Source organism: Lipophrys pholis (genome assembly GCF_963383615.2).
Source record: "Lipophrys pholis genome assembly, chromosome: 2".
NCBI classification, from domain to species: Eukaryota; Metazoa; Chordata; class Actinopteri; order Blenniiformes; family Blenniidae; genus Lipophrys; species Lipophrys pholis.
In genome coordinates this window covers 24,119,622-24,133,055 of record NC_137636.1, presented here as the reverse complement: position 1 = coordinate 24,133,055, position 13,434 = coordinate 24,119,622, and the positions used below count along the sequence as shown (strand labels likewise).

Genomic DNA, 13,434 nt, shown 5'->3' with positions numbered 1-13,434 from the left:
CACTGCAAGAGGTCGACGGAACTCACATTTTGAGAGCACTCACACTCGTTTAGGTCTTAACTACAATACTACACATGACCACATACATAGTGCGATGATCAATACCACAAAGCTACCGGCACACCAAACTAAGGCCCCCGTTTACACAACAGGTTTTTCAAGCAAATACATTGATTTTGCTTTTTTGTTTCTGAAATGTTTCTAGTGTAAACTGCAACGTTTTGAAAATGATGTCCCTTTAAACGGAAACGGCAAAAAACAGTGAAAAAAAATGAAGTTTGAAATGTAGAGTCACTAGTTTTTGTTGTAAAGCTTATGTATGCAAACAGAGGACGGTACGCTGTGAACAGTGAAGCTCCTTTAAACTGTCTCTCTGCCTTGTTTTGGTTTCACTCAGTATCTGTACATAAAATGTGTCTCCATATGTGAACTAAATGATTTTGTAGTAAATGTAGACTTTATTAAATTCAAGTATTGACGCACACACACACACACACACACACACACACACATTCATTGGGACGATCGTATCCTTTACTACTATTTACTACAGTCGCGGTGCGCATGTGCAGTATTTACCAAAAAGTTTTTCTCCGTTTCCACGGAGACAGAGTCAGAGCACTTTTGAATAGTTCCATCTTGGGAGCCGTTTTCAAGAAGTAGCGTTGTCGACGCCCAAAATGCTATGAAGGTTTTTTCAGTTTTCAGATGAAGACGCTTGTCTTGCAAATGGGGTCTAAGTCACTAACGGAATAAGATGAATCAACCTCATTTACAAGGTTCTTGTTTGATGCTTCCACAGGAACCAATGCAAAATGTCTGTTGATTTTTCCATGTTTTCAAAATTTCCCAGAGGATTATTGCATTTAAAAAACAAACAAAAAAAAACTTGTATTTTTGTTCGTATTACTTACTAACATTTTCATTGATTATATAATATATAGTTTAAATATCTAATCAATCATCTAATTATACAGAAAATGGCATTAAACGTGATGATGGTTAAGTAATTATGATAATTATGGCCTGTTTTAAAAAAGTGGGAAAATATCCGCGCTAAAGTAATTGTAATTTTTTTAATGAAATATTTTCTACTCTTTTTCTATTATGTTCTAACATTTTGTTATATATTTTTAAAAATAGTTTTGATTTCACTGTGACTCAGCAGCTGAAAATATCAACAACAAAATAAAACAGGCTTGAAATATTGCACTTTATGTCATAGATGTAACATTGATGAAGGTTTCACTATTTGATTTATATATTAATTCAGGAAAAAGTTAACTTTTCCTTTGTAAATCAAAAGATGAGGTTTTTGAAAGGAAAGATTGACTGTTTATACCAGCAAGGTAGAGAGCTGTGATTTTTGATGGTTTGACAGATCAAGCTGATGTTCGCTGCAGCAGACACAAAAAAATAAACCTTTCATCATTAAGTCTTGAAGTGCTTGAGGTTTTGATATTTATCTACCAAGTCACAGAAAACTGGGGCCTGAAACACCTTTGTTAGTAACTTGTGCATCAGCTTTCCTCTCCATTGACAAGGCTACATAGAAAGAAAAATAACAGTTGCATTTATGCTCAATACTAAGAAATGTTATTTCTAGTTTCCTTAGAATTGCATTCCCATTTGTTTCACCAGATTAGTACATTTGCACTAAAAACATATTTTCAAAAACTGCATGAACATAAGAGCTCTACACAGAAACTAAGGCTGATGGTATATATTTTTAAACATACCCCCAATAAGTCTGTTAAGTATCTTTAATGTACCTTTTTCTAAATAACACACTGCTATAGAGCAGTCGTATGCAATGATTCATAAAGGGCTAAAGTCCTTGTTTTTAAATTTAGAATCAATACATTTGTGCAGTTTTGATCAGTTGTACTCCTCTTTGCAGCTTTTATTATAATTGGCATCTTTACACGGACTTATATTTTAGTGAGTGTCCTGAAAAGGCTTAAAAAATCTTTTCTAGAGGGTTTCAAAACATTCAAATACCTGTTCATATTAAAATTATTCCCATTTACAGATCTATATTTACAAATAAACTTCTAAAGGGAGGTAATTATTTTTGCAGAAATGTAAATGACAAATGCATTTTTAAACATTTGCACATTTCTGAGATGCACAGTGGTTCCTACACCCGTCACCAGTAAGATGTGTTCAATGAATTAATTGAGCTTTGAGCAGCACATTAAGCCAAAACCAGAATATCAGAAACAACTTTTTTAATAGTTGAAATAAATACTCCATTACATGCATGGTCAGAACACTTGAAAATACTATGGGAAGTCTGGTAAATAGTGTAAAACCTATGGCACACACTCACAGCAGCTTTTTCTTTTCTTTTTTTAACCAATTCAGAATTCACACACGTTGGAAAAATAAAAAGCATCAGGACACTCAAAACACTCGTTCCAATCTCACAAAGCGCGTGTGATCGAGCGGGTCGGCCGACCACACGGCGAGGCTACATCCATCATCGAGGTTGAAAACTGAGGTAAACGTTTCAGGTGGTGACAGAGGGAGTCGGCGAGGGGCTGCTGGACCGCTCCGGTCGTCCGTTCCCGACGGGATCCGTGTCGCATCCAGCGCGACAGCGAACCCTGCAGGACGGAGCCACATTGGCCTTCTGCTCCGAACCTGATGAGCAGGGAGAACCCGAGCAAGTCTCTCTTTGGTACGTCACGACACGACACGACTTGGGAGACCGCCGTGCCTCTTCCTAAACTAATTCACAGAATGAGAGTTGACTGGCGGCAGAGTCCTTGGAGAGGAGCGTTCTCGGAGTGCCTGAGTGAGCAGAGTGCAGCCGTCCGACACGGCACACGCCGAGTTGCGTAGACGCTCCCGGTAGTCGGCCATCTTGGAGCTGCTCTCGGGATGCTGAGCCACGTCCCTGAGGCCCTGAGTGAGGAGCACGCAGGCGGACACCACGCTCATGGCGCCCCCCAGCACTGCCGTCTGTACCCCCTTCCCCTCGGCGGAGATACTCGCAGCCCGTCCCAGGAACTGCGGCTCGGTGGCGAAGCCGACCAGGGCGCTGACGGCCTGCACCAGGGCGGCGCTGAAGAGGACGCAGCGGTTCCTGGTCAGCTCGCTGGGCTGTGTCTTCACCTCTTTGACGCATGCCAGGAAGGCCGTGCCGCTCGTGCTCATGCTTTTGACGCTCAGCTTGAACTGCTCCTTTGCGAAGCGGTCCCTGGACCTCTCGCTGGCCAGCGACGAGATGTCCGTCAGAGTCTTGAGGTTAGTGGAGATGTTCTGGGACAGCTCCAGGAGGAGCTGAGGGGTCAGGTCTGGCAGCGGGGTGACCCGCAGGACGCCGCAGCTCTGGTCCACCTCGTGCCGGCAGCGGGTCACCTTGTAGCGGTCCACCAGGCCTGACAGGCAGGGCTGGGAGCCCGGCGTCTCCACCGCCGCCAGGTATGCAGCGTGGGCCGAGCACTCCGTCAGAGACACCACCAGGTCGGCCATCTCCAGGAGGCGGTCCCCCACCTCGGTGAAGCGGCCCATGTTGAGCTGGCTCTGGATGTCGTGGGTGAGGATGGAAAGCTCCTTGGTTCGGGCGATGACCGTGTCGCGGCACTGGTTGAAAGTGTCAGCCACCACCACGCCCTCGGACGTCATGACCGGCCGGGTCTCGCTTGACAGCAGGAGGAGGTCGGCCACCAGCTGCATCTTGCCCTTACACGTGTCGCAGACGGAGGAGAGCCGCTTCCTCTGCTGCAAACTGCCACTGGGTGCGCTGGCTGATCCCTCACTTGCTGATTTGCCAGAGCCACCACTAGCCATAATAAAGAGGGGCAGTCCTGGGGGAGAGGGGCAAACCACTCTTCTGAATGGATTCACTTAATTCTGTTTTTCTGCTGCTGCATTGTTCTGTTTAAGACATTTCCACTATTACCCTTAATCCATAAATACACACACAAAAGAAAAACTAACAAAAAAAAACAAAAACTGGCCAAACAGTCTTCCTTAAGATCCTTCAGAGTATAGGCGGTCAACTGTGCATTACATGTTAACATACAAGACTGAAATTCCCCATGTAAACATGTGGCAAGAGCGAAACTTACTGCATTTAATTATTCTATATTACAATAAACGTCTATAATCTGGCATATTCCCAGGGGTTGTTAGTAATCTTACAATGTAACGGGGTAACTTCTGAGCAGTCAGTGTAACAAGCTCTACTGGAAACTTTAATTTAAATGCCCTGAAGTCAATCTTCTAAACGTAGTCCCAGGTTGTTTTAGGAGGGAAACAGAAGAATTCACAGGATTATTTTAAAAAAGAAAAAAAAAAGAAAAAATCACACACAAACTGCAGTGCCACCAAGGTGCCTTCAAAACGGCAAAGTGCAGATTGAGATTATTTAAAAAAAAATTTTTTTTTTAAAAAATGTCACAAGCTCCTTAAACACCTGAAACAACAAAACATTCCCAATTGAAAAAAAGGAAGAAACTTCAGCTCCACAGCCTTTTGTTCTACTTAAAGATGTCTATACTTTTATACCACTTTCTATATGAAAACATGTTTAGTGGATGCCTTTTGAGTCTTTTCTAAGGGGAAAAAGGGGGGGGCTGTGATCAGCAGGATATCATTTTGTGTCCACTGGAGTCAGAGTGAGTTGCCTGAAGCAGCACCGAGACTTTGTCTGACTTGTTCCCGCTGAGAGTGACCTGCCAGGCGGACTCATGCTGCGTGCAGCCGGGGCGCCACCCGGCCGGCTCGTCGGGACAGCGGGGAGATCCGGCTTCCCCTCCAGCACCACGTTTCATGAGTCCTCCCCAAGTGGAGTAAAAGAAGAAGGAAACAAAAACAACTCCAAGCCCCCTTGTCAGTCCACTTTCAACCGCTTCTTCTTCAAACTCAGCCCCGGGTTAGACGCTAGTTGCTCCGGTCCCCGGGACTCCATATGCACCGCCCGTGGGGCCACCTCCGCCAAGTTTTAACTCGGGACGAGAGAGCGTGTAGCCCCGCTTATCCTCCTCCGTGGGCACCGGCGTTGTACATCCATCCCGGTTGACATGTGAAGCAGCTCCCCGGGAGGGGGGGGTCACGGTTCGAGGTGGCCGTTATTCCCAGGGATTCAAAGCGGCGCTGCGCGCTCCCGTGGCGGCAATATGAGGAAGCGGGGAGGGTGTGGTCGGCTGGAGGACTCACTCAAGTTGTAGCAACGGAACAACGCGACTCGTCCTTTAAAGCCTCCGCCGGGTCTCTGGGCTCACTTCTGTCCCGCTCCGGCGAAGCTCGAGGGGAACGGTCTGGCGTTAGAGTGGAGGAGCTGAACAGTACCAACGAGTTTCACGGCGGCTTTCTGTTTGCAGACTGTACGCCGCGGCTGCCGCTGCCGCCGCTCTGCCATGAGACTTCACCGCGGCGTCAACCGAAGAGAGCAGGGGAACCGTACCGGAAAAGGAAGCTTTTCCACAATAAAAGCACCAGAGCGCAAACAGCTGTACCAGGTTTCAAGGTGGTCTTGGTCTTGAGTTCGGTTTCGGATCCTTAAAGTCTTGCTCTTGTCTTGGTCTTGGGATTCTCAATTCCTAGTCTTAAACTAATGCTTTAAGATTTATTTTTTCAAGTAAAAGTGTTCTTTCTCTTGGCCCTAGCCAACACCAGCTGTGACTGGGATCTATTTTGTTTTGAGAGGTTCATCCCATATAGTTTCCACCAGCAGGGTTTCAGAATCAGAGCAGCTTGTTTACTTGTTTAATTTTTAACATTAACGTTAACGTTAACATTAACATTTTTGTATGTTTAAGTTGTGCCCATTGGGAACAATATAATTCGGGCTGACAATTGAATAGAGTGTTAAAATAATTAACCACACAAACTTTGTGAAATAAAGCAAATAATCACACTTTAAAACTCAGTAATTCTTAATTAGTTGATTTTGTTTAAACAAACATTTTCTATGCACAGCACATGGAAACATCACTCTTTTCTGTTCAATATTTTGTGATATGTATATTCTGCATCTTGATATTTTTGCGATTGTGCATCTCTGACAAGCGCCATTAGTGACTTAAAATGCAGTCAACTTGTTCTTTTTCCTGTAAACTTTTAAAAAGACACAGAAAATGATGAGTACATTATGCATTAGCCATAGTAAACTGACACTGTGAAATTTGGTCCAGTCCTTCTGTGCATTCTAATTTCTCCCACATTTTGAAATATATTGTAAAAAAAAATTTGTCTGGATGGGTGCAGTAACTAATGCAACAGACGTATGTATATCACTTCCTAAAGTAACAACTATTGTGAAGGTCAGGGACAGAATCCGGAGGGTTTTTTTTTACGAAGCAAAGCCAGAATAAGCACTTTAGCATACAAGCATGAAAACCTGCAATCTGCTACAGAAGTTATTTTAAAGTGACTTTGCATAAGAAGAAGAAGATAAAAAAAAAAAGCCCTGTCATTTATAACAATCAGACTTGGTCACACTGATCACAACAATCTCTACCACTAATAATGGAATGGTGATTCTTCTTCCGGATCAGTTCACGAAAGAGATTCGACTCTTTCAGCTGCTCAAGGTGTTTTGTTGATTCAACTAATTTATTACCAAAATATTGTAAAATTATGAATGTACAATGTCAGTATGCGACAAAGTGCTACAAGAGATGGATGGATGGAAACTCTGATAGAACGGCTCAGCCTTCAATAAACATTATGTTTTCATTTGCATCCCATGGAAAATTAGTTTCCCACCCCTGGTATAGAGCTGTTCTGTTACTCCTGGTTGCGATGGGCTCATACTTTGAAAACCAGCTCAGTAATGAGCTTGGTTTTCAGGTTGCGGTTCCCAGGCGGTTCTACTTTTTATTTTGAAAGCTGGACGGATGTTGACAGGGTGTGTTGCTGTGACGTCACCTAAACCGTGTCCAAGCGTATGATACACAAATGACAGAATTCTACTGAGCAGGAAGTCGGTCAGGTTTACAAAATGTACACTTAGTGCAGTCTAGTTTGGCAAAGTATTTAACTAAACAAGAGAAACAGTTCAGTGGGACTAACTCATTAACTCAGGCTGTACTGCTCCTCTCTAAAGTCCCATCACCTTGCAGTGTGGGAGGGGTTAAAGTACTACAAGGACTGGCATCAAAATATAATTCTAACGCTTAAAAAGTGGCTTTCTGACCACATAACTATGAGATTAACTTCTTAAAGTGCTAATAATATGAGTTTGAAAGGACAAAGTAATTACAGTAAAATTTTACATTTATAGCACCTTTCTTTATTTAAATTAATTTACATTTCGGATCACTAATTAACCACACATGCAGGTTTTTGGACAGTTGAAGGAAACCAGTGTACCCGGAGGAATACCCACGCACACACAGGGAGAACATGCAAACTCCACACAGAAAAGCCCGGCCGATATTTGAACCCATTACCAGTGCTAACCACTGTTCCACATTCCCTTAAGTCACTGTTCCTTTACTACTGCCTTAAAAACAATACTTGTAGTACTAGTTGGCACTCCACTGCATTCATTAATTGCTGAGGATAGCAATAAAAGATAACCATTAAAAAATAAGAAAAAACATTAACAAACAACATTGAGATTGCACGAAAATCACAAACTGATCAATGCGTGATTAGTAATATCCTCCTGGAATACTGGATTGCAGTTTATTGTAATTGCTGAAACAATCTTGGGCTGCACGGCGGCCCAGCGGTTAGCGCTCGTCGTTAGCACAGAGGTCTTAGTTCAAATCCAGCCAGGGGCCTTTCTGTGTGGAGTTTGCGTGTTCCCTCTGTGTGTGTGTGTGTGTGTGTGTGTGTGTGTGGGTTTCCCAAAAATCATGCACCGTGGGTCCCTGAGCGCTACTCTCTGTGGCTGCTACCTCCTTGTCCGGATTTTTTATTTTTTTTTATAGTTATATTTAATTAGATACAGACTCAGAAAGGGAAATATTTGGAGTTTTTCATGGGTCATCATGCACTTCAATGCTGTCAGCATCAAAGTGGGTTGTGTGCAGCATTTGAACTTAACTGAGTTGAAATCACTGCTGTAGATTATACTGTTTGCACGAAGTCACAAGATCGAACATCATGTGACAGCATCAATAACTGTTTATGTTTCCTGTCACGGTGAATGACCCAGAGAATCCGTGTGGATGTCTCATGAATGATGAAGAGTAAAAATCTTAAACTCGGTCTGAGTCACTCTGAAAATGATGCGCGACACACAAAGACGTCAGTTTGATATGTTTGGTCAGAAGGATACACTGAGCATATTGTGTGTGTGTAAGCAGTGATGAAGCTCTCGCTCACACACTGTGTGTGTGTGGAGTGCTATTGTAGTGTGAGAATGACTTGCAGCTGCACACAGGGCACGGTGCCATTGGGTGGAGCTGGTCAGAGAGGAAGCAGCTCTGCACTGTGTGTCAGTGAGGCCCATTATCTGATCTCTGTGACCCTGTGAACTCTGCAGGCCTTCACACTGTGCTGTGTCACATGGCAACAATTTTAGTTTCACACACTTTTACGTGATCAAATAGTAAATCTCTCTAAAAGAGTGTTTGCTAACCTAAATCCGTCCCTGACTTTCTCTAATGAAAGCTGTGGACCCTGTTTGTCATTGCTGGTTTATCAAAATATTACAGAGAAGACAAATACCAACATATATGAGGGGAATCCTTCATAGAGAAAACAATGAAGTTCCTCAGGTCAGCACGAGACTCCAGAAAAATGTTTTAACATGTTATTAATGCATTATTGTACAGAAACAATTATTATATTTTGGCTCTGAATACACAAATAGATACAAACCATGTGACAGAGGAGGTCTGAGCTGTACTGTCTTGGGATTGGCTTCATTCCCTTCTCAACCAATAGCATAATTTTGGGAGCGTGACTAATAATGGTACAAATTTAATTCAACTTTATCCTTCCAACTTCTATACCTTTTAATCCTGTGTAGGGTCACAGGGCGCTGGAGCCAATCCCAGCTGACTGTGACGGTAGGATACAGGGAACATGCAAACTCCACACAGAAAGGTTCGGAGGGTATCTGAAACTACGGCATTCTGGCTGTGAGGCTAGGCCGCTAATCACTGCGCGGAACCTGAACTTTGTCGTCATTCATAGATACATTATTATCATGGTCTTGGTCTTGTCTCAGTCATGGGTTAGATGGTTTTGACTATAACAATACTTTCTACAACAACAACAACAACAACAACAACAACAACAACAACAACAACAACAACAACAACAACAACAACAACTAATATTACTTGTACTACTAACAATATTGATAATAATATATAATAATTATTAAAAAATAATAATAGTGCTTAATTGAGCTCTCATGTGCTTTATTGAAATCCTTGGATTTTTTTAAACCCTGTTTATAATAACTTTTATCTTGAAGGTCCTCGAGCAGCGAGTCAATGGCCACGCCTCCTCCCGTCTCGTGACCGGCGAACTAAAGCAGCCAATGAGAGCGCACCATCTGTAAACATGGCGTCCCCCTTCAGGTGGAGTTGTGCTGCTCTGCTGCTGCTCTGCTTATATTTCCTCTGCGTTTCAGCCACAGACGAAAAAGAGAAGCCTAAAAAGAAGAAGGACATCCGAGACTACAATGACGCGGACATGGCGCGGCTCCTGGAGCAGTGGGAGGTAGGGAACCGCGGAGGTTTAATGTCAGCTGCTGGAGCTGCTCGCTGTTAGCTTAGCCTCTCTCCATCACCTGCAGTCAACAGATCCTTTAGATTGTAACTCAGTGGCTTCATATTCTTCATATTCTCTCTCATTAATGGAGCTGTCAGTTTGTTGTAGTGCAGAACAGTTCTTATTCACCCAAAGACTCCAACCTGATCTTATCCGCCACCGTACGGACCTTCAAAGGTTCTATAATGAAGAGTTTGTAAAGAATGTATAGCATACACTCTTTCCCCTTTGGACTTTATATAACAATGCTAACTACAATTTTCATGAATGAGGCTCGTTAATATAGAATGTGCACATTAACCACCTTTACTTTTTGTACCATCTCAACACAGGATAATGTTGTAAAGTGTCCAAACACAAGCACCCACTTTATGCAAGGCAAGTTTATTTCTATAGCACAAGACAATTCACAGTGCTTTATAAATAAATAACATTAAAACAACGATTAAGGAAATCAATAAAAGAAGAATAAATGAAGTAAAAACTTCATTAAAAGAAAGGTAATAAAATATGTAAGAGCTGTAGTTTAAAGGAAAACCTGAACAAACGATAGTGTTTTAAGGTCTGATTTGAAAGTAGTGTGTCAGCAGGACGGTTGTTCCACAGGTGAAGAGCATAGGAACTAAAATCTGCTTCACCTTGTTTCTTGTGACTCTTAACACTCAGTAAACCTCTTCCTGATGACCTCAGGAGTCAGAAGGTTTCATAATCTACAAGTCAATCTGAGATGCATTTAGGCCCAAGACCATTTGAAGATTTATATACAGGAAGTTCGATATTGACGGGTATCCTTTGACACACAGGCAGCCAGTGCAGAGATTGGAGCTTGGGTGTAATGAGCTCCACCCCCTTTGTTTTGGGGGGGACCCTGGATGAGCTGCATCTCTACCTCTACAATAATCCAAAATAAATTCATGAACAAGTCTTTATGAATCATGTTCAGTCAGAAATCCTTTAATTCTCAGATGGTAGTGAGCTGATTTTGTTATTCTGTTTATGTGGATGTTGAATTTCAGGTCTGAGTCCCTAATTACACCCAGATTCCAGCCTTGATTCATGTCATTATCCTGAGCGCCACAGAGTCAACACAATGCTTACCTCCTTTATTTCTGGGATAAGTTTCAGACAGTTCTGCCTGAGCTCTCATGGTGTGACTTGTTGTTTCTCAGGAGGATGACGACATCGAAGAGGGCGACCTCCCCGAGCACAAGAGGTCTCCTCCTCCCATCGACTTCGCCAAAGTGGACACCTCCAAACCCGAGGAGCTCCTCAAGATGTCAAAGAAAGGCCGGACCTTGATGGTTTTTGCCACAGTGTCGGGGGATCCCACCGAGAAGGAGACGGAGGAGATCACGGGCTTGTGGCAGGGCAGCCTCTTCAATGCCAACTTCGATATCCAGAGGTAGTTCCACACTGATCACAGAGCTTCACCTCAAGCGTCAGCTGTAGAAACACAGCAGAGATCATGCAACGCTGCAGGAACACTGTAAATACTTAATGTTTTTGGCCTGGAAAAAGTTAGTGTTAAAGTTTGAGCTTGTTAATCATCTATTCTAGCCTTTTTGCAACCTTCATGTAGAATCAACAGTCAACTTGACCCTCGAGCAGTCAACACTTTGGGAACAGTGACATCTGGTGGTTGGTCGGAGTTACTGCAGCTGGAGCAGAGACGCGATAGAAATACTGTCATTCTACGGTGAAACTGACTTTTACTGTTTGTATTCCAAAAGTGCAGTATGCACATTTGAAGTAGATACAGTTTTGTGTTTCAGGTGGCAGTAGAGAGTCCACAGTTCAGCTCCTTTGAATTTCTCTCAGAAGTGTGACCATTGGTTTGACCTCTGGTTTGCTGACTATTCAGTCTGCCATTTTTCTCCGGACCGACTGACTGGATGACAGATGGAGTTAATGGATGAGATGGAGAGTTTGGGATATTAAGTAATGAGAAGCTGAGATGAGCGGCTGGGCTTGTTAACTCCTCTACCAATAACATCAGCACAAGTGAGAAATCACATCATGACTGTTGTATTCTTTCATGAGCCCATGTTAAAAGGTTTCAAACCAAAAATCTGTAAATGCTGGATATTTAAGCATATTAGAAACTCAATGTTCATCTTCTAGGCTTTCTTGTCAACTTTTTTTGTGTTCTATTTCAGTAAATATTTACATTAACAAATTCTTGAATTTCTATCCTATGAAATTGACACTGGCGTAAAACTCTGCCACAGTTATCTTGTTTTTATATTGTTACTGTCATTGTTTTTTGAAATTAAGCATTATTGTTCACATTATTTTGATACTCATTTCTGTCCACTTCCTGCTGCAACAATGGAAATTCCCCAAATTGGGACAAATACATGGCTGTCTTCTTTTATGATGAAAAACATTCCTGTTTTAAATTTTCACGGGCTGCAACTGAGGTTATTTATGATGCAGAGCGTCAGATGAAGAATTTGACCTCTTTGGTTTCCTCTCTTACTTTCCTTGTGAATATTTGAATGGCGCTTGGCATGTTAGTGCTCCATCACATGACTTCAAACTGACAACGAGCAAAAAGTGTGTGTTATGTGTTTTAAACTCATTGTTGTAAACTCAACTTAAGGTATTCCATTTACATCAACAAGGCCACAGAAAAACAAAGTTGTGGAGCTTCTGAGCTGCATTAGTTACATTACTTGTGGGACATTCGCAGCCTTAAACACGCTTCAGCGTGGTTTTTCTCTGCTGTTTTGTGGCCTTTCTTTGGATTTGTGGAACACTCGCTGCTCCTCAGTGCTAGGTCTTGTTTCATGTTCTTCTCCCCCTGACAGGTTCGTGGTGGGCTCCAACCGGGTGATCTTCATGCTGCGGGATGGCAGCATGGCCTGGGAGGTCAAAGACTTCCTGGTGTCCCAGGACCGCTGCATGGAGGTGACGGTGGAGGGACAGGTGTTTCCGGGGAAGGCGGCCAAGAAGGACGACGCCAACAACAAGCAGCCCAATGAAACCAAGAAGAAGAGCAGGAAGACGGAGCGCAAGAAGCCGGACGTGACGGGAAACAGCGCCAGCCACCTGAAGCAGGAGCTGTGATGGAGCCGGTTTCTCCTCCGGGCCTCAGACACTCGCCACCGACCTGTGAACACACTGGTGACGCTCCGCAGCAGCACAGGGAGGCGCTGTGGAGTTTGGTACATTGAACCCTGACTGAGCTTCCGCAGCCATGTTTTTTTTTTCAAATCGAAGGTTTGTGAGCGGGAACATGATGAAATCAACTCCAGTATATCTCCCTGATACGTCCCCATGTTAGATTATCACCTAATGAAATCAGTGCACTCTGAAAGGTACTCAAAGTTCATATTATTAAACTTCTGTTTGTGCCAACAGCTATGATCACAGCAGAAATGTCTGTCTGCTGTGATCATGGAGATTTCCTACACACACACACACACACACACACACACACAAAATACACACACAAATACACACAGCAGCACTTGTGGATTTGATATGAATGTGACTGTGTGATTTTTCATCAAATCTGAAAATAAACATTTTATATTGACATTATGTTTGACTCGTCTGAACGCCATCGCTTCCCTTTGACGGTCATTCGTTGAATCATAGAACCTGAGTGTTCTGAGAATAGTTCAGTACTTTAAAGTTGATGTAAACATACATAATTTACAATTGCAGGCACAACTGACTACATGCTATTATTTATGAAACAACACGCTACATACGTGTGTAGAATCATCTTTTAGTTGA

The 13,434-nt window shown here is 42.9% G+C and overlaps 2 protein-coding genes across 2 annotated transcripts; one reads left to right on the top strand and one right to left on the bottom strand.

The window, feature by feature from the left end:
- Positions 1-2,221: 2,221 nt before the first annotated feature.
- On the bottom strand, positions 2,222-5,388 carry tlnrd1 (talin rod domain containing 1). Its single transcript, XM_080491374.1, has one exon. The coding sequence runs from the start codon at positions 3,796-3,798 to the stop codon at positions 2,734-2,736; it is 1,065 nt and encodes a 354-aa protein (XP_080347500.1). The 5' UTR covers positions 3,799-5,388; the 3' UTR covers positions 2,222-2,733.
- Positions 5,389-9,466: 4,078 nt separating this feature from the next.
- On the top strand, positions 9,467-13,231 carry mesd (mesoderm development LRP chaperone). Its single transcript, XM_080491932.1, has 3 exons — positions 9,467-9,639; positions 10,860-11,092; positions 12,501-13,231. The coding sequence occupies exons 1-3, from the start codon at positions 9,481-9,483 to the stop codon at positions 12,757-12,759; spliced, it is 651 nt and encodes a 216-aa protein (XP_080348058.1). The 5' UTR covers positions 9,467-9,480; the 3' UTR covers positions 12,760-13,231.
- The last annotated feature ends 203 nt before the right edge of the window (positions 13,232-13,434 follow it).

What these genes read in the sequence shown, in the direction of transcription:
- mesd (XM_080491932.1), top strand. Translation starts at nt 9,481, where the DNA reads ATGGCGTCCCCCTTCAGGTGGAGTTGTGCTGCTCTGCTGCTGCTCTGC. An exon ending in GGCTCCTGGAGCAGTGGGAG is followed by an intron (nt 9,640 to 10,859) that starts GTAGGGAACCGC and finishes GTTGTTTCTCAG; the next exon opens with GAGGATGACGACATCGAAGA. An exon ending in GCCAACTTCGATATCCAGAG is followed by an intron (nt 11,093 to 12,500) that starts GTAGTTCCACAC and finishes TCCCCCTGACAG; the next exon opens with GTTCGTGGTGGGCTCCAACC.
- tlnrd1 (XM_080491374.1), bottom strand. Translation starts at nt 3,798, where the DNA reads ATGGCTAGTGGTGGCTCTGGCAAATCAGCAAGTGAGGGATCAGCCAGC.